This window comes from Dasypus novemcinctus, chromosome 21 (assembly GCF_030445035.2).
Source record: "Dasypus novemcinctus isolate mDasNov1 chromosome 21, mDasNov1.1.hap2, whole genome shotgun sequence".
NCBI classification, from domain to species: Eukaryota; Metazoa; Chordata; class Mammalia; order Cingulata; family Dasypodidae; genus Dasypus; species Dasypus novemcinctus.
Window position 1 is genome coordinate 66,366,845 of NC_080693.1, and position 23,915 is coordinate 66,390,759.

Genomic DNA, 23,915 nt, shown 5'->3' on the forward strand with positions numbered 1-23,915 from the left:
TAAACAGAAAGCCTGAAAAAGTAACTGGTTCATAGCAATTGTGAAATCAAGTTTGGTACAGGTTTGCAGTTCTGCACTTAAGGCTTTGGCAGAATTCTCCAAGGCTTTTAGTTCCTCCCTCTGGGTTCTTGGTCTCACATTCAGAGTCACCCTTCCTTTTTCATGAAAGGTACCATGTGTTTACACCTAAAAAATTTTCTCAGTATGCTTACTGCTTGTGGACACTTGGGGGTCCAAAGGCCTCTTTGCTTTTTGTAATCTTTCAATTCACCCTAGTGGTATTTCTGACAATACAATTCTCTTAAAATTTTTATGGATCTCCCATGACTCATTGTGATTCAGTCCATGAGACAAAAGTCATACCCACAAATCTCTTTGAAGTAAGCCTCTCTCTACCTTGGGCTTCTACTGAAAGACATCAGCCTTAAGCTTCTTAAAAACCTTATTGTTTGATTGAAAGGATCTGTGAGGAACACACTTAAAATCTTTAACTTTTCTGAGGATCTGATTGAACAATATCATTTTTGAATCACCATCGGAATATAAGTTAGCAGAGCAATAAAATAGAAGAAGCCTAGGTCCCTGCAACTATGGCATTATATCAGCACTGGAGTGACTATTTCTGAAACTCTTGAATGTAAAAGAGAAAATTATCTTGCTTATGAAACTGTTATTTAGGGATTTTCTCTTATTGCTAAAAGAATCTCATCCTAACTAATATGCCCTTGGAGCTGTTGAGGTCTGTGAAATTGCCTAATACAGAAACTGTCTCATGAATAGATTTAATCCTCTACAACAACAATTGTTCAAGAGTTGTTGAGCATTCATAATATGTTGATCAGCACACAGAATGAGCCCATTAAAAACGTTATGCATTAGAAGTTGATGCTTAATAAATAGGTAGGTGGAAACTTGGTTAATTCCACCAATAGAGGCCAGGAAGGGGTAGGTTTGCAAAAATAAAAGTCTCAGCACTCAGATAGCTTATAGAATATCTAGGGACACAAACTATATGTATTTAAAAATTACTAATAATGCCTATAGAGTAGAGTTTAGATGCAAATGAGCACAGTATTATCATTGTAAGAGTTAAATATTATAATATTTATTGAATATTACATATATACTTGAATTCTCACAACTCTAGAAGAATAAGAAAATTGAGCCTTGGAGAGCACAAGTAATATGCCTAACTTCATTCAGTAAATAGGACTAGGATTTGAATTTAGATCTGTCTCTAAAGTCCATGCAGTTCACTACGATTCTATATACCGGAGAGCTCAGGTTGAATTAAACAATGTGAACAAACATCAACAGGTTTGAAAGAAAAGATAGTTTAAAAGCTTGGGCGTTTTGGGATAAATATTTTTTAAACACTCTTTACTTCACAAAGCTTTACAAGCTTTATTTTCATCTTGCATGTTCACCAATTAGCCAACCGTAAAAATGACTAATTTCGATTTACATGACGTTTTAGGGACATGGTAACTAGGAAGCCAGGAACAACCATAAAAACTCAAATCGGTTTGTGTCTTTTCGCATGCCAACATCATTTCATCTATAGGATGCACACAAAAACGTTCTAAAGAAAGATAATCTCTTCCAGAGGTAAGCGTTAGTACTCCCAAGGGCCGCTTCAAAGAAATTTAAGCAAAGTAGTGGGATGAACGACCGCTGCTGTCCTTGATTAAATGGTAGAAACTAAGAAGGATGGAATCTTTTAGAAGGGAGGGCTGGAGGTACTCAAAGGATGAATAGAAGGAAAAATTGAAATGGGGTCAGAGTACGGCAGGGCACCGCCCCAGAGAATGAACTGAACTGCAGAAAGAGTAGGAAGAGTGTAGGTTGGAAGGCTAAATCGAGACCGGGAAATGGGGAAGAGAGGCGCGAGGACGAGCACCGCAGGCGTGTGCAGAGCCCTGAGGCGCTCTGGCCCGCCCCGTGAGGTCACAGACCCTTATGAGGCGGGGCAGAGAAGCGGACAGAGGGGGCGCGGCCGCGGCGCTCCTCAGTCACCGCGGCGGCGGGGGCGAGCTCAGCGGCTCCCGGCGGCCCCGGATGCCCAGGGTGGCGGCGGAGGCGGCGGCCGCACGGCTCCCGCCCCGGGTCCGCGCGCGCTGCGCGGGGGGCGGAGCGGCGGGCTGGGTCAGGTGACCGCAGGGGCAGGGCCTGGGTGCGCGGGGTTCCGGGGAGGCGGGGGAGCGGGAGCGTGGTGAGCTCCTGAGGCCTGAGGGGTCGGCGGCGGAATGATCAACATGAGGAGGATTGGGGGTCTCGGATAGAGAGGCCGGGAGCTACAGCTCAGGGAAGCCCGAGCACAGGTCGTCATGGAGCCCCTCAGGGGACAGAGACGGGGAAGAAGGCTGGCTGAGGTGTGAAGGAAGAGCCTGTGAGAGTGAGGAACGGAGCATGCAGCACGGTGTGAGGGACAGGCAGAACCGTTAGTACAATGGGCGAAGGTTTCAGAAATGGACAGCGGGACAGTAAAGGGTGACTGGGGCCAGAGCAGGTGGTCCCTCAGAAATGTTGGTAGTTCTGGAAGGATGGAGATCTCGGTGGCTGGGAAACAGCTTGGACGGATCTCTGTTAGAGCATTTATTTTCATCTTGCATGTAGCTTACTTGTTTGTTCACTTATTTTCTTCCCAAATAAGACAGCCTCACAAAGGCAGGGCCTATCAGAATTCTCCACTTCACAGAGTCTTGCATGAGGTGGATGTTCCCTCAATAATTGTTAAACTGATATGATAATTGTGTGTGTGTGTGTGGGGTAAATGTTTGAGCATTCATAAATGGCAATGGATGCAATGAAGTTGTGTATACAATTGCTGGTAATGGCCATTTGCGGTCTACATAGCAAGGGAAGAGTGAGTGGGGTGGCTTGTGAGGGAAGTGCTATGATAGGAAAGAGGAAAAGTACTTTGTAAGGTGATGTCATGCATAATCTTCAGTGTTCAGAAAGAACGAGTTACTCTGGAAAGTGGTTCTAATTCAACAGTTAGGAAAGTGCTATGTCTTTGTGAAAGCACAATGTAAACATTAAAGCACATAACACACTAAAATAATCAAGTTTTATGATAGAATTTTGCACTCAGATTCTCCTTTTCTGCCTTAGCTCTACTACCTCTTTTATTGTTGTACTAGGAGTGGAATTTAGTAGAACTATATCTGGATTTGGAAGTCAGAGACCTGTTTTGCTACTGTTTTGTTGTATAACATTGGAAAAATCACAATCTCTATAATTAAGGAATTAGACTACAAAGATTTCTAAGATCATTCTAGCTCTGTTATAGATTGTGACTTCATGTAACAATGAACAAGAAATCCAGCCCCCCACCCCTCCCCTGCTTTTAGCAGATAAATATTAAATTATAAAATTCTGAAAAGTTTATATCCTGCCACGGATTGGAAAGCCCTTTGGTAACGATACAGTAGCTTGATCCATGTAGGGAATGCATCAGTCATGATACTTTGATTTTTTAACCTGGGACCTTGTATGTGGGAAGCCAGTGCTCAACCACTGAGCCACATTGGCTCCCCTGAGTTGGTTTTTTCATTGGCTTTAAAGGAGGCAGCAGGAACTGAACTCAGGACCTTTCATGTGGGAAACAGGCACTGAACTGCTTGAGCCACATCCACTCCCAATACTTTGATTTTAAAGCTACTTTTGACATAGCAAATGGTTTTGAATTTCCTCACTTCCTTTGGTAGTTTTCGATGAACTAGATGGTGATAACCAAGATGCAAGGTAGTTTTTGATGAACTAGGTGGTGATACCCAAGATATAAGGGAAAACAAGGGACCCCTTGTTAAGAACCTCTACTCTAGTTTCATGATTACTCTCCTCAAGTGGCCCTTGTTGCTACCCAGCAATCATAGCCGAGTTCCCTGGGCTATTCTTCTACTTTCCTAGATGACTATTTTTATAGTACCATCTCTCCCCTCAAACTTCCAGCACCTCCTCTCCTGCACCTCCTCAGTCTCAGTCAATAACTTGGTTCACTAAGAAGACTGAAGCAGAGGTGAATTTCCACAAACTCCCACAACCACATGTACTCATCTACTGTGCCCAGTTATTCTGCTGTGTCTTCTATTATTGTGGCTATGCTTTTAGCTCAGGCCAAATCCTCTCCTTGTGCTCTAAATCCCATTTCCCTTTTCCTACTTGAGAATATTGTTCCAGTAATTCTTCCTTCCTATATAATTTCCCCCCTTCTACTTGATCATTTCTGGCAGCATACAAACATGCCTTTATTTTTTCTGTCTTAAACCCTCATGACCTCATTTCCCCTTGAACTACTACCTCATTTCTCTCTTTATCTTTATAGTCTCATTTCTTTTCAGCTTTTCCTACCTCATTTCTCTCTCCTTGAAAAATTCATCTCAACTTTTTGTCTCCAATTTCTCTCTCCTGTTCTCTCTTGAACTCATTCCAAGGACATAGTTTCCTTACCATAACACCCACATGGTTTCTCTCGAGGGTTCTCCACACTTGAAAAAATCTAATGAGTCATCAGTGCTTATCTTAACGTATTAGCAGCATTTTGTCACAACTGATTACCCTTTGTTTGAAACACTATTTTCACTTATCTTCCAGGAACCCAATTCATCTGATTTTCCTCATAACTCTTTGATCACAGAAGCCAGATTGATCTTTCAGAAAAGACATTAGATCATGCCATCCCTCTGTTACAAACTCTCCAGTGACTTCAGTTCCCTTCAGTGTACAAGCCAAAGTTTTTGCCTATGACTTAGGGGCTCTCCATGATCTGCCTCCCTCCATTGACCTCTCTGATCTTTTTCCTCTTTGCTCTCTCTGCTTCAGCCATATGGTCCTCCCCACTGTTTCTGGATCATTCAGGCTCCTTCTTATCTCAAGGGCTTTGCACTTGCTCTTTCTCTGTCTAAAATGCTCTCCCCTAAGATATAGATTGGATCCATACTTTAATTCCTTCAGATCTATACTCAAAAGTCTTCCTCTTGGCAAAATCTCCCTTGGCTACTCTGTTCCCCTGCACCTCCCCTCCCCAACTTCATATTTCCCTGCCTTACCATTTTTCACTTTAATGCTTATGACAGGTAACATACTATTAATTTTACTTATTTATCTATTTTATTGTTTTTCTCCCCTGCTAGGATGTAAGGTCCTTGAGGGCAGGACAGTTTTTCTGTTTTGTTCCCTGCTGTATCCCCAGAGCCTGTTAATAGAGTCAGCCTTACAGCTGGCACCCAATACATATGTGGTAAGTGAATTGATGGGTGGAAGAACGAATGGATACGCAATTTGAAAAGAGGGCTACAACTCCCTTCATTTCTCTTGATGTGTCCCTGCTAATTAACAGTTGCATCATAGGATGGAAAGAATGGAGAAACAATTCTCTTGGCAGAGTTATGGAAAGAGACTTATTATGCTATTTTTTCTCTCTTAGCTTTGAGAGGATTATATAGTATTTGAATCACCCAGCAGATTAAGGCCTGTTAACTTTTTGATAATCAGATCAATAGATTGTAAAACAATTCCTCCTTTCAAGGTTTATTTAAATTATGTTTTCTTTGCTTAATTACTTTGATGACTTAAGAACACTTGGTGGGTAGCTCAATAGAGAGGGAATCCCTCCTTTTTCTTTCCTCCATTATTTGTATAGGTATTGTGCTATAAGTACTATGAGAAATAATTCAAAGGATGATAGGATACTACATCTTGTTCTTTACAAAGGTAATATTTGAGACAAGTGCTATACATATAAATAATTAGAACACAAGGCAAACAGTGTCAACTGAATAGTAAAAATAAGAATAATGAAGATATTAAGTGCTACTGCCAAGTAGTTTAGAGGTAAAGATTGAACTGACTAGAGAAGATCTAGAAGGGAGGACATAGATTGGGTTGCTAAGGAAACCAGTATAGCTTTCTAATGTCTTCTGAGATGAGTATTTTTTTTTTTTTTGGAGGTACCAGAGATTGAACTCAGGACCTTGTACATGGGAAGCAGGCACTCATCCACTGAACTACATCTGCTCCCCAATGAGAGTTGGTTTTTTTGTTTGTTTTGTTTTTAGGAGGTACTGGGGGTTGAACCCAGGACCTTGTACATGGAAAGCAGGCACTCAACCACTTCAGCTACGTCTGCTCCTGATTGGTATTCTTAATGTGACTTCATTTTATTTTATTTTCGTTTTTTTCATTTTGTTTTTAACGTATTTTGAATTCCAGTAATGTTGGATATATCACATTCAACAGTAATTATTATAACATATTTCAAAACTAAATACAAATGATTTTAAAGTATCACCCTCCAGAAGACAGAATATTAATATTTGCAATTAAACTTCACACTGTGAAAAAGACACTTATAATTACAACTAGCAATGTAATTTGTAACCAGCAATGTAATAAACAGCTCATCAAATGTGGCTTAGCTATAATGAGTAAAAACATTGTGAGAGTTTTGAGGATATCTAAGTGTTGTCACATTTATATAATAAGAAAAGCTGTGGTTTAAAACCAGGCCAAAACATATTTTGTTTGCAATAGTGTTGTTATTTTGAGAGGCAATATTGTATAGTGTATGAGACTTGGGGCTCTGGAGTTAGAATGCTTGAATTCAAATTCTAATTCCTCCTCTTGATGGCTGTGTGATCTTAGGCAAGTTTATCTCTCTAAGTCTTTATTTTCCTCATCTGTAAAATGTGAATAATGATAATTCCTTAAAGGACAATTGTGTGAATAATTCAAGTCCAAGTGTCTATCATAATGTTTAGCATACAGTAAGCATTCAGTATCATTAACTATTACTACTGTTTTAGCAGTTCTTCTTCTCAGGGTTTATTTGGATAAATAAATATAATTGGGTGGTAGAGATGTAGAATAGTGGTTGAATGCCTACTTTGTATGTAGGAGATCCTGGGTTCAATCCCCAGTACCTCCTAAAAATAAATATAATTGGACTTCTCTGCTTTTCATGTCATTTGAAATTGTATTTCTTTACTTCTTCCTATACTGTAAAAGGTAAAGTTACTGGACTAGATGTTCTGTGATTTATCATGTTACTTTTTTCTTTGTTCTCATCCACATATCTGTGTTGGTGAATATCTGATAGATATTATGCCACAAGCTAGTATTATATTGAAGAGATAACTTCTGGTAGTAATGTAATTAATTTAAGTGTCCTGTAACAGGCATATGATTTTTCTCTCTTTTTTCCTTGGTAGGAAATCTTTCAGGACTATTACTCATTCACACTTGTTCATCAAGGACTTTGAATCCTCAAAGGCAGAATTTACTTCTAAACATAGGGATGGAAACTAAAGAACATTTACTCTGCCAGGTATTTTTTCTTAAAAGTTTTTAAGGAGCTCTTTTTTTTTTTTTTTAATTAGTTTACATAATGTCATATCTGTAATCATTGAACAAGTTTGTAGAGTAATAAATCATAAAGAACTTAATATAACTTAATAACTGAGATGATTTTTGAGCTCTTTTAGTAGATTTATATTAACCTTTAATTCCAGCAAGTCTTGTAGTATGTTATAAATATTTTTCTTGGGGTAGGAGACTGGATAATTTTTCAAGAGACCAAAAGATTTAAACTTAAATGGGAGGTCGTAGATAATTTTATTAATGTTGTAAGAGTCTAACCAAGAGGTAATATAATGGGTATCAAGTTTCTCTAACTTTCTTGTTTCTGATTGAGGGGAATTTTTATTCATTGGCCAGTGATGAAAGTTGTAATCTTTCAAGTTTAATCTTTTGATGAAATAAAATTTTGTGAAAATATGTTCACTTTAAGCCTTGTACATGTAATTTATATATACTATAAATATTTTAACCTAGCCTACTTTTTTATACCTGATACTTTATAAATTTTACCCTTGTAAGTTGATTTTGAAGAGGAATTCTTAAAAATTGACAATATCAGAATGTCATACCAGTTTGTTTTCCTTAGACTAATATAGTTTATACTTGACAGATGATGGGTTGCTGAGGAAACCAATATAGCTTTCTAATGTCTTCTGAGATTTTTTATTTTTTATTTTTTAGGAGGTACTGGGGATTGAACCTGGGACCTCATACTTGGGAAGCAGGCGCTCATCCACTGAGCTACACCTGCTCCCCAGATGATTCACTTTTAAAAAAAAAAGATTTATTTTATTTATTTCTCTTCTCTTCCCCCCTGTTGTTTGCTGTCTGTGTCCATTCACTATGTGCTCTTCTGCGTCTGCTTGCATTATCAGGCAGCAGTGGGAAACTGTGTCTCTTTTTTGTTGCATCATCTTGCTCTATCAGCTTTCCGCGTGTGCAGCACCTCTCCTGGGCTGTTCTTTTTTTTTTTCACACGAGGTGGCTCTCCTTGAGGGGCACATTCCTTGTGTGTGGCAGCATTACATGTGGGCCAGCTCACCACACGGTCAGGAGGCCCTGGGGATTGAACCCTGGACCCTCCATATGGTAGGCGGATGCTCCTTCATTCTAGCCACATCTGCTTCCCCAGATGATTCACTTTTAACCAGAGGATTTTCTTCCTTTTTTCTATTGTGTCAAGGTTTCTACTCACTCTTTGATTGTTTCCAGTCACCAGGCCTTTGATACAGGCTTTTATACCCCTCTATCTTTTTAGACCATCCCGTCCTTTTTATTTTCTCAAGACAGAAAATCAGATTGCTTTTGTGAAATAAGTTGTTAATGGTGTGCCTCTGTTGTAAGATGGATATATGCAAATTCTAAAGGTCACTGCAATGGTTTTCTTAATTTCCATCTGATGTGGAAATAGAGGTTCTTTCTAAACTCCCTTGGTAATCTACCTTACAATTTGCCTGTGCAATTGGTTCATGTGCTGAGAACTAATGTACCTTTGATAAATAGATGCAGTCCAATTGTCTTACGCAAATAGCCAAATCTCAAGAGGCATTTGATAAGAATATCTAAAACTTTCATTCCCCTTTTTCTGAACATGTTAGTTGCTACTAGGTTCTGTTTACTTTTCAGTTATGATATAAACTTATTGCTTTGCAGAGCACATGGTGAACTTTTGCAGCTTGATGCTGAAAAACTAGATTCGTAACTATTAGATATGTTACGAATGCTGTGCATTGATAGCTTCATAATGCACAAAGGAAAGTGGGAGTATTTAAAATATATACTAAATCTGGAATAATAATATACTCATGAATAAAACCCTCTTCAATAACATTCCCTTTGGTAGCATTGTTTTAAAGAGAATATTGATCTAAAATGAATTATTGACCTGACCCAGAATGCCATATTTAATGTATATGTGTAAAGAGAGAATGTGTGAGTGTGGACCTTGATTTTTTCCCCAGGCATCAAGAAATATTGACGGCAAAAAGAATGTCAAGTTTTTTAAAACAGAAAAGAAAATTTTACCATTAATTTCACCTGAAATTCGGGGTTTGAGACCAAAACACAAAAAGATGTAAGTTAAAAGCTCTGAACTTAACTTTATTGAGAAAAATATTAAAATATTTACAGATATTATTTGATACTAGCATTTACTTCAAAATAATAACAGATGGAGCAGGAATAAGAATATAAATGAAACAGTATTGGTTGCGAGTTGATAATTATTGAAACTGTGTGATAGGTATATAGGGTAGATCATCATATTATTCTGTCTCTTTTGTATATGTTTGAATTTTTCCATAATAAAAAGTTGAAAAGAAGAAGAAAAAGCAAAAAGCAAAAGATAAAAGTAATTCAGAAGTCATACCAATTTTCTTTGCAATCTAGGTATGAAACGTCACTATTTGTATATGGAGAAGAAAAATCCTCGGACAAAATTGGGAGGAAGAAACATTTACAAGTACAATTGAATAGTAAAAGAACCGAGGTAAACATTTGGAAGCTTTTCTTTTACCTTTGAATATTGTCCTTTGCCCTCAAACATTCTTTTACATTTTAGTCCAAGTATTGGAGTGTCATAATCCTAAATTTCTTCCTCCTCCTCCTCTTTCCTCTCCCTCCCCATTCTCCCTCCCCTTTCCCCTCTGACTCTCCCTTTCCCTTCTTCTCCTTGATAGAACAGGGGACCTTCTTAGAGGAATATGTAATTTTTTCCTCTTCTTTCTATTAAACCAGTGTTTTTATTATTATGCCCACTATTAATATTTCTCTTGTTTTAAAAATGACCGTAAAAGATTTTCAAATCATGAAGATTAAATTATGTTCCATAGTTGTAGTTAGTCTTTTTTTGTTTTCTAATTCCTTAAAAATTGATAATAAAAGTATAATGTACTACATTTCAATGATTATTTAATGACCATCTCCCATATGAGACTACTTTTTAAAAAATTCATAATAGTCAAAAGGTAGAAAAGGGACAATTGTTCATCAATAGGTCAGTGAATAGACAGAATGTGGTATTCTCATACAGTGGAATACTAATAAAAATGAACAAATTAATGATATATGTAACAACATGAATGCATATCAACATAACATATTAAGTGAAAGAAGACTCATCTACTCTGTAATTCCATTTATATGAAATTCTAGAACATGCAAACTGATCACTGGTGAATAATAAGAGGACTGCTAGATTCAGTAAGTAATGGGATTGGGATTAATTTGTGAAGGGCAGGAGGAAACATTTTGAAATGGTAGTTATATTCTATATCTTAAGAGGAGTTTGGGTTATCCAGCCATATGCACTTGTCATAACACAGAAAATGAGGATATTTACTAATTTCATTGAAAATTTTATCTCAAAGAGGATAGAAACTGTGAACAAATGTTTTGTACTAATTGATATCACAATGAAATGTTTAAGGAGAAGCAAACTGGTGTTTGGGGATACAGAAGTGAATAGTAAGTGATTCTTTCCTCAAAGAATTTATGTTTTAATGAAGGAGATAGGCATACAAATAAACATCTATATGTCTTTCTGAAAGCAGAACACCCTATTTACTGATCATTGACAATAACAGTTGTTTTTTTATCCTTCTCTTCCAGGTTTAGAAGAAAATCTTTTTCATCTGTTTGATTTTAGCTTGTCTTTTTTCCTAAAAGTGTCTATGTTCACACTTTCCTCATTATTATTGCAATTGCTTCACCACAGATTAATACTCACTCTATGATATTTCATATAGCTTTAAATATCTCTCAATCTCCCCTCTATTATCTATATAATATCTATATAATAGATAATATGTCTCATCCTTTCTCTCTTGGACTATATTGCAATATCCTTGTAACAGATATTTTTGCTTGTGGGTTCTCCCTATTTCAGATGATCTTCCACATTACTGCCAAAGTTATTTTCCTGAAATTCAGATTTAATTGCTTTTTCATTTGGTCCTGACTGGTAATTTGGAACTAAGTAGTACTCCGCCACAAGCCTCCCAATGCATCACTAGTACCAAGTCTAATATTATCGAAAGAATCATCTCCCATTTATCCTATTATACATGAAATTTTATGGTTATTTTGACTCCTGTGTGTGGCTATTATCAGCTGCAGGCTGACTAAAACTCACTGATGGAGTGGGCGTCAATACAATATCAATACAGAGATCCATTCCCTTTCTTTAGTCCCTTCCCCTCCACCTGCCTTCCAATTCCTGTCCTTGACACTTGTTTTTTTTAACTCCTATGTATATAAAATCTTAATCATAAGGTCTCCTCCTTGGTTTACTATTTATTATACCTTATTAGTATCTCATCCAGAGGTTTCTACTCCCAGTGGACAGATGATGGTCCTTACACAGTCATTTCCCTTCTTGTGACTTTTGAATAATCACCTAGTTATTGAACTTTCTTTCTAATTGATAATTGTATGAGACCACTGATAATAATCAGTACTTTCTATTCATGCTACAGTGCCTGTTTTTAAAATTAGCTCTCACATTTGTGTTGTCTTTAAATCATAAATCGGATATAGTCATGAGTTTCTTGTATTCTGGAAAAAAAATCCAAACACAGGGACTTGAAACCTTGTTTTATTACTTTTTTTAAAAAACAGATTAAAAAAAAAATCCCACCCTGAGATGGCTCCCTTGTCTGTCTGCTCATTGTTTGCTTGTCTTCTTTAGGAGGCACCGGAACTAAACCTGGGACCTCTCATGTGAGAGATGGGTGCCCAATTGCTTGAGCCACATCCGCTTCCCTACTTTTTTAAGAGAGAAATTTAGTTTCTTTATATATGAGTGAAGATATAATCAGTTTGAAATGCAGTCTCCTATATCCACAATTGGAATGTATAATTTTAGGAATAACTTCTATATCCCACGGACAATCTATGTTTAAAATATATTTTTGAGATATAAAATAATAAAGTGCATAAACTTTAGATATACAGCTCCAAGAATTTTTATATGCAATGTAAATACTATCTAGATCAGTATCTGAAACATTTCCAATGCCCCAGATGGCTTCTTCAATCCCCATCCAGTTAATTCTCCCCTAATGCTATTCTGACTTCTATCACTATAGATTAGTTGTGCTTATATTTGAGAAGTATGTATTCTTTGGTGTTTGTCTTCTTCTGGTCAAAAGTTATGTCTGAGATTAATCTATACTGTTGTATTAGGAGTAGTTTTTTAATTGCTGTTTAATATTTACTCTAAAAATAAACTGTGATTCATCCATTCTACAATTGATGGACCTTTGAGTTGTTTCCGCTTTTGGGCTATTATGATTAAAATGTCTGTGAACATCTTCCTGAATGTCCTTTGTGGAATATTTACTCATTTCTTAGGAATATAGCTAAAAGTTGAATTTCTGGATTTTTAGCGTACAGGTTAAATATACTAAAGCTAAATATGCTTTCGTAGATAATATTTAACACATTCCCAAAGTGGTTGTAACAATTTATATACTCACAAGCAATGTATAACAATTTTATTTACTCCATGTTTTTTCCAACAATTGATATTGTCAGTCTTTTAAAATTTTAGCCATTCTGGTGGACACACAGTGTTTTCATTATCATTTACTTCTAAGTATTTAATTTTTAAGATGATTTCTTCTTTGACCGTAATTAATTTGTACATACTTTTAAAATGTCCAGATTCAAAGTTGTTTGCTAAGCTATTTAAAAATTTTGATTTCTAATTTAATTGCATTGTGGTAAGAGAATGCAGTAGATGTGACACCTGTTTGATTCTTTGAAATTTATTGAGACTTTCTTTCTGGTTAATGATGTTGTCAATTTGTATATTCTGTATATGTTCTCTAATACCTGGATTTAGGTTTTATATATGTCAATTAGATTGAGTTTGTTAATTGTATTGCTCAAATCTTCTGTACCTTTACACATATTTATATAATAGAACAGATCATCTAGTCTCTTGGTTACTTAGAGAAGTATATAAAGTATCCCATTCTGATGGTGGGTATATACATTTTTAAAAATTAATCATTTTTGCTTTATATATTTTAAAGTGATATTATTAGATATATACAAGTTTAGAATGGTATATTGTTCAGGCTAAGTAACTCCATCTGCTGTAAAACACAATGCCCAAATCTTAGTGGCCTTAACACAGTGAAAATTTATTCCTCATGTCACAGTCCAAGATAGATCAGCAGTGAGGTATGGAGGTAAGTGTAGGGCTCTGTCCCATGTAGTCATTTAGGTACTGAAGCACATTCCATGTTGTGGCTCTGCTGTATCTAACATACAACTACAGAGTTATTCTAGCATCATCCTGCTAGATGCAAGAGAGAAAGAGAAGGCATAAAGAAAGCTAATACTCACTGTTTCAGCTTGGAAATGACTCATCATATCTGATCACATTTCCCTGTTTAGAATGCCACATGGCCTCACCTAGATTTAAGATGTAAGAGGATTGTAAACGTAGTTTAGTACCTTACCTAGGAAGAGAAAAAGGGTCAGGTAAGCATCTGTCCCGTCTCTGCCACCATCTTCCTTCTGGTCACCAAATATCTGATTCATTTTTTTTTTTTAAACAAATGAAACACTCAGCTCATGGGTGACAGTGCAGGGTCTCATCCTGTCTCTGAATCCAGCTCAGAGTCAAGGTTCTCCAGGTGATGCACAACTCCTATCAGTTTGGATGTGGCCCTTGTGATCTGGTATAGAAGAACTGAAAAGACAAGTTATTCCTCCCTTACCCCCAGTTATGCCATGGTGGTATAGGGACAGGATATCTGCAATACATTTTTATTTGGAAAGGGAGAATATGTTCAGTATTCACTGGTCTATAGAAATTCTGAAATCCAATTTGGTAAACCCTTTGAGATCCCCATACCTTGGGGAAACGAGACGTTCCTTGATTAGGCACTGGTTTATCTCTTTAAAGGGAACTCCCTTATCCATTTTTTTTTTCTGTAATCCTTGGCACTGCACCTGTATTCAGAGAGGTTCTCCTTTGTTTTTCATAAGGAATTGGGTTACATTGATTCTCTATTGGTTTACTATTCTCTATTTTATCTTCACTCTGACCTTTATTGTTCCCTTCCTTCTGCCAGCTTTAGATGTAGTTTTCTCTTCTTCTAGTTCCTTAAGGGGTACTTTTAGGTTATTCATTTGAAATCTTTCTTCATTTTTAATATAGTTATTTAAAGTTATAATTTTCCCTTGTATGACTTTCACTGCATTCTACAAATTTGTTTTGTTATGTTTTTGTTTTCATTCGTCTTTTTTTTTTTTTTTAAAGATACTTAGATTACATAATTGTTAAATAAAAAATATAGGGGAGTCCCACATGCTCTGTTCCCCACATCTCCCACACTTTCCCACATTAACACCATCCCTCATTAGTGTGGTACGTTAATTGCAATTGATGAACACAATTTGGAGCATTGCCACTAAGCATGGATTACAGTTTACATTGCAGTTTACACTCTCTCCCACCCAATTCTGTTCGTTATGGCGAGATATACAATGGCCTGTATCTGTCACTGCAGTGTCATTTAGGACAATTCCCAAGTCCTGAAAATGCCTCCTTATTACATCTGTTTTTCTTTCTTCCTACCCTCAGAACCTCCAGTGGCCACTAACTCCACATCAATGATATAATTTCTTCCATTACTAGACTCACAATAAGTCTATAGTAGAATATCAATAAGTCTGCTTTAGTCCATAGTTCATTCCCCAGTCCTGAGGATGCTGGGATGGTAATGTCCACTCCACTTCTAATTGAGAGGGGCCTTCGATCCCATAGGGCCAACGGATGGAACTGTCTTGCTTGCAGTTGTAGACTCTCTTGGTTCCTTGGTATGGTGGTTATCCATCATCACCTCCTTGTTAGTTGTCCTGGGTGAGACCAATCATTCATCTTTAAGTATTTTCTAATTATTTTGTGATTTCTCCTTTGATCCATTTGTTGTTTGTATTGTTTAATTTCCACATATTTGTGAATATTATAGTTTACTCCTGTTACTGATTTGTACTTTCATTCCATTCTGTACAGTTCAGTGATTTTTCATATATTCCATTATGCAACCATCACTACAGTCAATTTTAGAACATTTTCATTACCTAAAAAGAAACCCGATACCCATTAGCAGTCACTCTGCATTCCCTTCACCCTTTCCCCAACCCTAGGCAACCACTAACCTACTTTGTCTCTCTAAATTTGCCTATTTTGGACATTTTATATAAATGGAATCATACAATATATGGTCTTTTATGACTGGCTTATTTCATTTGGCATAATGTTTTCAAGGTTAATCCATGTTGTAGTATGTATCAGTACTTCATTCCTTTTTAATTGCCAAATAAAATTCCATGTATGGATATACCACATTTTATTAATCTATTCATCAGTGATAGAGATTTAGGTTTCTTTCTACTTCTGGGATATTAAGTATAATGCTGCTATGAACATTTGTATGCAAGTTTTTATATGGATATATGTTTTCATTTCTCTTGGGTATACCTAGGAATGGTATTCCTGGATCTTATGGCAACGCTTTGTTTAACCTTTTGAGAAAATGCCAGACTGTTTTTCACAGCGGTTCAGCATTTTACATTCACATTAGCAATATATGAGGATTCCAATTTCTCTGCATCCTTCCCAAGACTTGTTATGGTCTATCTTTTTTATTATAATCATCTTAGTAGGTGTGACTTGGTATCTTATTGTAGTTTTGACTCGCAGTTACCTGGCAATGATGATCTTTTCTTATGCTTATTTATCACTTGTATATCTTCTTTGGAGAAATGTCTGTTCAGATCCTTTGCCCATTTTTAAATTGGGTTCTTTGTCATTTTATTATTGAGTTGTAAGAAGTCTTTATATATTTTCTATATATGCTAGGTCCCTTATCAAATATATGATTTGAAAATATTCTAGCAATGATTGAGTTGTCCTTTCACTTTTTAAAAAAGATTTATTTATTTCTCTCTCCTTCCTCCCCACCCCCCACAGTTGTCTGCTCTCTGTGTCCATTTGCTTTGTGTTCTTCTGTGACTGCTTCTATCCTTATCAGCAGCACTGGGAATCTGTGTTTCTTTTTGTTGCGTCATCTTGCTGTGTCAGTTCTCCGTGTGTGCAGCGCCGTTCTTGCACAGGCTGCATGTTCTTTCACACTGGGCGGCTTTCCTTACGGGGCACATTCCTTGCATGTGGGGCTCCCCTGCACTGGGGACACCCCTGTGTGGCACAGCACTCCTTGTGCGCATCAGTGCTGTGCATGGGCCAGCTCCACACGGGTCAAGGAGGCCCGGGGTTTGAACTGTGGACCTCCCATGTGGTAGGCAGACACCCTATCCATTGGGCCAAGTCTGCTTCCCTCTTTTCACTTCTTGATGTCATTCTTGGTAGCACAAAAGTTTTTAATTTTGATGAAGTCCAAATTATCTAATTTTTCTTCTGTTGACTGTGCCTTTGATATTATACTTAAGAACCCATTGCCAAATCTAAGGTCATGAAGATTTACAATTAAGTTTGCTTTTAAGAATTTTAAAATGTTAGCTCTTACATTTTCATCTTTTGACTATTTTGAGTTAATTCTTGTATATGATGTAAGAGTAAACTTTATTATTTTGTATGTGGATATCCAGTTGTCAGCACCTTTTGTTGAAAAGATTATTCTTTTCCCATTGATTTGCTTTAGCACCGAATCAAAAATCAATTGATCATAAATGTGAGGACTTAGATTTGGATTCTCAATTCTATTCCATTGACCTATATGTGTGTCTTTATGCCAGTTCCACACTGTCTTGATTTCTGTTGCTTTTAAGTAAGTTTTTGATTTGTGAAGTGTGAGTCCTCCAAATTCATACTTCTTAAGATTGCTTTGAATATTTGGAGTGCCTTGAATTGCTATATGGATTTTTGGTTTAGTTTGTCATTTTCTGCAAAAAGTACACAAAACACCCCTGGTTTGATAGGGACTGTATTGAAACTGTAGATCACTTTGGGTAGCATATTGCTATCTTAACAATATTAAGTTTTCTGATCCATGAACATGGGATGTCTTTTTTAGATCTTTGTTTAGATTGATTTTAATTTCTTTCAACAATGATTTTTAGTTTCTGGGGTATAAGTTTTGTACTTTTTAAGTTAAATTTATTTTACGGTATTTTTATTCCTTTTGATTTTGATTGTAAATGGAATTTTCTTAATTAAATTTTCATTGTTGCTAGTTTATAGAAATACAATTGATTTTTGTATATTGTGAATTTCCCATATTTCTATAATGATTTTTAATTTCATTCCATTCTAATTGGAGAACATACCTTTTATGATTTTAGTCCTTTTCATTTATTGAGGGCTGTTTTATGACTTAACATATGATCTATCCTGGAGAATGTTTCATGTTTCCTTGAGAAGAATGTGTATTATGCTGTTGTTTAGTGGAGTATTCTAAGATGTCTATTATGTCTGATTGTAATACAGTTTTATTCATTACCTTCCTTGTTGATCTTTTGCCCTTTTTCTTGAATGACAATTCATTTGGGTATATGTTTCTGTTTATAGTTATTTCTCTTATAGTCTGTGTTCTTCTTATTGATAAGTCTGGCTGTCACTCTAATTGTTATTCCTTTGTGGGTAGTGTTTTTTTTTCTCCATTTGCTTTTTTTTTTTTAAGGTTTATTTTATTTATTTCTTCCCTCCTCATTGTTCATGCTTGCTGTTTGCTGTGTCTGTTCATTGTGTGCTTGTCTTTTTTTTTAGGAGGCACTGGGAACCAAACCCAGGACCTCCCATGTGGGAGGGAGGCACCCAATCGCTTGAGCCACCTCCTTTCCCTGCTTGTTGTGTCTCTCATTGTGTTTTCTCATTGTGTCTCTTGGTTGCATCATATTGTTGCATCAACTCGCTGTGTCAGCATGTTGTATCAGCTCGCTGTCTTGCTCATCTTTCTTTAGGAGACACTAGGAACTGAAACTGGGTCCTCCCAGGTGGTAGGCAGGTGCCCAACTGCTTGAGACACATCCGCTTCCCTCCATTTGTTGTTTTTTAAAAAATAATTTTCAAAACAGATTTATTTACTTTATTTTTCTTTATTTATCCTCCCCCCAGATGGTTCTCTTGTCTGTTTGCTCATTGTTTGCTTGCCTTCTCCAGGAGGCATTGGGAACCAAACCTGGGGCCTCCCACATGAGAGGTGAATGCCCAATGGCCTGAGCTTCATCTGCTCCCTGCGGACTGTAGCATTGCTGACTTGTGGCATCTGCTCATTGCATCAGGGGTGGTGTCTAGCTCATTGTGGTGGGGGTGGTGTCTTGCTTGTTGTTGTGGCAGGGGCGGTGTCTAGCTTGTTGCTGTGGGGGCAGCCTCTAGCTTGTGACAGTAGGGGTAGCATCTACTCATCTTCTTTAGGAAGCACTGGGACCCAAACCTAGGACCTCCCATGTGGTAGGTGGGCATCCAACTGGTTGCGCCACATCTGCTATCCTCCATTTGCTTTTAATATCTTCTCTTGGACTTCAACATTATGTAATTTCACTGTACCAGAGTCCTAAGGGTGCTGTAACAAATTACTTTAAACTTGAAGGCTTAAAACAATAGAAATTAAATTCTCACAGTTCTAGTGGCAAGAAGTACTAAATCAAGGTGATGGCAGGGCCATGCTCCCTCTGAAGGCTCAAGGGCAGAATTCTTCCTTGTCTGTTTCAGCTTCTGGTGGCTCCAGGTGTTTCTTGACTTGTGGCAGCATATTGGTGCCTCCATCTTCACATGGCCCTCTTCCCTATGTCTGTATGTCAAATCTCCCTATATTTTTCCCTCAAAAAAGACAAGGTATAAGTTTTATACTTCAAATTAAATTTATTTATAAGTATTTTTATTCCTTTTGATTTTGATTGTAAATGGAATTGTTTTCTTAGTTATATTTTCATTGTTCATTGCTAGTTTACTAGACTTAGGGCCCACACTAAATACAGTATGATTTTATCTGGGATCCTTAATTTGATGACATTTGCAAAGACTCTACTTTTCAAATAAGATCACATTTACAAGTTCCAGAGGTTAGGACATGGACTTATCTTTTTGGGGGCCACCATTAAACCTACTACGTTCACTGTGACATACCTAGGTAGATATTTCTTTTTATTTCTCTTAGTATTTGTTGTCCTTCTTGAATATGAAAATGTATACCCTTCATCAATTTTGGAAATTTCTAATTCATAATCTTTTTGAATATTTCCTCTGCCCCTATCTCTTTATTTTGTCTTTCTGAATCTTCTATTAGATATATATTAGACTTTATCATTCTGTTCTCTATGTTCTTTAACATTCTTAATATTTTTCATCTATTATCTGTATTTTGTTCTGAATAATTTCTCTCCACTTATTTATTACTTCATTTATTCTTTCTCCAGCTGAATCTAATCTGCCGTTTAACCTGTCCGTTGAGATTTTAATTTCAGTGATTATATTTTTTACTTCTGTGTTTTTATTTGCTTCTTAAAATCTGCCTTATATCATGTTCTTTGCTCATGTGCCATAGTTGTTTCAAGATCTATATTGATAAATCAAATACATGAAATTCCAAGGAATCCAAATCATTGTTTTTTGTTTTTCCTCTGATTCTCATTTTTGAAAATTTTGGCTCTACGAGGAACTTTAGTAACAATTCCCCACCTTGTGTGGCCCAACAGTATTGTCTCCAAACCCTGCATATTCTTTAAACCTCAAGGCTACAAATTCCAGGTAAAATTTAAAACACCTATATTAAAGGTCCTCATTTTTTTAAATTAATTTTTTTATTTTTAAAGATTTAGATTACATAAATGTTACATAAAAAATGTAAGGGATTCCCATATGCCCTATTCTCTTACCTTCCTACACTTTCCCACATCAACAACCTCTCTCATTAGTGTGGTACATTTGTTATAATTCACAAACACACATCGAAGCATTGCTACTGTATTAGTCAGCCAAAGGGGTGCTGATGCAAAGTACCAGAAATCTGTTGGCTTTTATAAAGGGTATTTATTTGGGATAGAAGCTTACAGTCACAAGGTCATAAAGAGTAAGTTACTTCCTTCACTGAAGTCTCTTGCCACGTATTGAAGCAAGATGACTGCTGGTCTCTACAAGGGTTCAGCCTTTCTCTTTCTCTTAAGGCTCCATGGTCCCAGCTCCTTCCCATCTCAGCTCTAGGCTGGCATAAGGCTCGTCTCTCTTCCCAGGCTCATTTCTTTCCAGGCTTTCTCAGCCATTCAGGACTCTGGTCTCTTCAGGTGCAAAACCGTCAGATGAATGTCTCAGCTCTCTCCCCAGGGCTCTAGCGTCAAAACTCAGCTCTCTCCTCTCCCGTGTCATTTTCTGTGTCTGTGTTCATCCACCAAGGGGATGGGGACTCAACATCCTACTGATGTGGCTGAATCAAAGCCCTAATATTAATTTGATAAATCGAAAGTGAAACCTCTGAATTTAATACAATCGAAGGGTATCAGGAATCCAGAGGAACAGACCAGTTTACAAACATGATCAGTATTTCTTTTTGGAATTAATCAGTAATATCAAACTGCCATAGCTACTAACTATGGATTATAGTTTACATTATAGTTTACACTCTGTCCCCCACAATTTTGTAGGTTATGACAAAATGTATAATGGCCTATATCTGTCACTGCAATATCATGGAGGACAACTCCAATGTCCCAAAAATGCCCCCATATTACATCTCTTCTTACCTCTCCCATCCCTCAGAACCTCTGGTGGTCACTGCCTTTATATCAATGATAAGAGTTCTTCCATTGTTAGGATAATAATGTCTATAGTAGAATAATGAGTCTACTTTAGTTCATTGTTCATTCTGCAATCTTGAGGAGTTTGGGATGGTGATGCCCACTCTGCCTCTAATTTAGAGGGAGCTTAGATTCCATGGGGAAGAAGGATGGAACTGTCTTGCTTGCAGTTGCAGACACTCTTTGTTCCTTGGGTTGGACATTGTCCATCATCATTTCCCTGTTAGTTGTCCTGGGCAAGTCCAATAAACTGGAGAGTAGGTGTTGCAACTCTGCTGAGATTCAGGGCTGAACTGGCAAATGGACAGATCAAAGATTTAAGTCTCTGGGACTTATATTTATCAAGTATAGTTCTAATTATAAGTTCAGATAAAAGGGGCAGAAGAGCCATGTGTAGAGAACCTACAAATAAAACTAACGCAGTTACATTGGGGAGCATAAATTCCAAAGTAAGATCCACTGAAAGGGTGCTGAATTCCTGAGCTATCTGCTCTGCTTATAATTTCTGGATGTCTCTAGAGCTCCCCAGGAGCCCCATTATTTGAGGTACTGTTTACTGTGGCATCCAATGAAATCCTGCTGAGACGTGCATAAGTGTAACCCCTGAAATGACCTCCTGACTCACTTTGAATTCTCTTAGTCATAAAAACTCATTTGTATTTACCACTTCCCCTTTTTGGTCAAGGTCTTTTTCCATATGCATTGCTAGTTGGCACTTGGTAATAATCCCTCAGTGCCAGGGAGGCTCAACCCCGGGAGTCATGTCCCACAACAGGACATGTTTATATGCTGAGTTTGGCTTAGAGAAAGGAAAGGTCCTCATTTTTTAAAGTAATCCTTTTCTATCACCTTAGCTGATTGATTAATTAATTAATTAACTAATTGAGGTACCAGGGCCAGGGATTGAACCCAGGACCTTGTATGTGGGAAGCGGGCGCTCAACCACAGAGTTACATCAGCTCCCCTGATTTGTTTTCTTGTTTTTTTTTTTTTGTTTTTTTTTTTTAAGGAGGTACTGGGAACCTAAACCAGAGCCTCCCATGTGGGAAGAAGGCACTCAACTGCTTGAGCCACATCCTTCCCCTGCTTGCTTTATTTTGAATCATGTTTATTCATGCAGTGTTAAACAGATAATTTTGTCAATCATAAGGATAATGTAAAGCAAATTTACCTGTATCATTTGAATAATTGTGTTGGTTCTCCACATTATTTTGCACATTTTAGAAAAGTCTGTATATGCATCCTAGAGTTTGGAGGTTGAGTCATCTTGTTCTGACTAAATCATGGGTTTGTTTCTTGCTACATAAAGCCCATTACTATAATCAATGAAGTATTAATTAGGAGATGATTAGTTGTATATACTTAGAATATTATATGGTTTATTTAAAATTGAAAATTTTGATATCTACAAAATGTAATTTAATGGCAAATAGCAGTTTTACATCAGAAGCATAGCAAAGTGAGGAGCACAGGCATAATAATCCTTTCAGACGTTCATTGGCTAAGAATAGTAGATTACCAATGAGATCTCAAACACTAAATAAATTGTTGAATTTGGCTCTAGATTGCTTCTTCCTCTGTGAAGCTGTCAAAGCAGAAGATGAGTAGGAAAGAAAACTTTTTATGCAAATTGCCGGATCAAGACAGAGTTTACAAGACTTCAATACCTGTTTGTACATCTTCCTCAATTACTCGGTATTTAAATCATTGTATTCTAGTCCTTGAATGTAGGGTTCAGACTTAGGTTTTTCTTTCCAGAATAATTTATCCATTTAACATAAATAATGCCAAATAGTTTGTGCAAATTGAGAGCTTATACTTCTCAGGAAGGCTTAAAAAAATTTTTTTTTCTCAATTAAAAAAAAATGTTACATTAAAAAATATGAGGTTCCCATGTACCCCCCACCCCCCTCACCCCACTCCTCCCATATCAACAACCTTTTTTATCATTGTGGCACATTCACTGCATTTGGTGAATACATTTTGGAGCCCTGCTGCACCATATAGATAGTGGTTTACATTGTAGTTTATACTCTCCCCCAGTCCACCCAGTGGGCCATGGCAGGACATACTATGTCCAGCATCTGTCCCTGAAGTACCACCTAGGACAACTTCAAGTCCTGAAAATGCCCCCACATCATATCTCTTCTTCCCTTTCACTACCATCAGCAGCTACTATGGCCGCTTTCTCTACATCAATGTTATAATTTCTTCCATTACTAATCACAATAGTTCCATAAAGGCTTTTTAATTGACAGGTGATGGAATCTGTGATTCTTTGGCTGTTTAAAGATGTTCTTATTTGCCTTATTAAAATAACTTCCTTTAAAATTGCTGTTACTTAAATTAAAAGTAGGAAAGTTTGGACCACAGCCAAAGAATAGAGTGGGACATGGGTACTGTTTACTGATTAGGGTAAGTTCTGCTTCATGGAAAAATATCACCTAAAAGAAAAAAAGTGAAAATGCTGGGGTGAACTTGCTATCACTTGGACAGTTCTTCAAGAGAGGATCTTTTGAAGAATCTCAGGCTATTAAGAGCTTGATTTACCAATATTTTAAAATGGGATTTTGTATATTTCCTTTGCTGCTTTCTAATTAAACTTAATTTTTTGACAGGAAGAAGGAAATGCTTTCTAACCTTTACCTGACATTATATGATGAAGTACCCCAAGGACGCTTAGACTCACAAGAATTAAATGGTAATAAGAGGTTCTAAAATTTCTTGAATAGATTTACTGATTGTGTGCTTTTTAGGAATTGTTCCAAGCAGTGAGCATCTCTTTTTCT

At 36.9% G+C, this 23,915-nt stretch overlaps 1 protein-coding gene across 1 annotated transcript in view; it reads left to right on the top strand.

Moving 5' to 3' along the window:
• The first annotated feature begins 1,959 nt into the window (after positions 1 to 1,959).
• The window catches only part of EFCAB13 (EF-hand calcium binding domain 13), a 316,951-nt gene continuing 294,995 nt past the window's right edge, over positions 1,960 to 23,915 (top strand). The window contains 7 exon segments of the mRNA XM_071210907.1: positions 1,960 to 2,150; positions 5,952 to 6,139; positions 7,212 to 7,327; positions 9,321 to 9,433; positions 9,748 to 9,847; positions 22,691 to 22,821; positions 23,745 to 23,827. Coding sequence (XP_071067008.1) covers positions 1,960 to 2,150; positions 5,952 to 6,139; positions 7,212 to 7,327; positions 9,321 to 9,433; positions 9,748 to 9,847; positions 22,691 to 22,821; positions 23,745 to 23,827 — 922 coding nt within the window.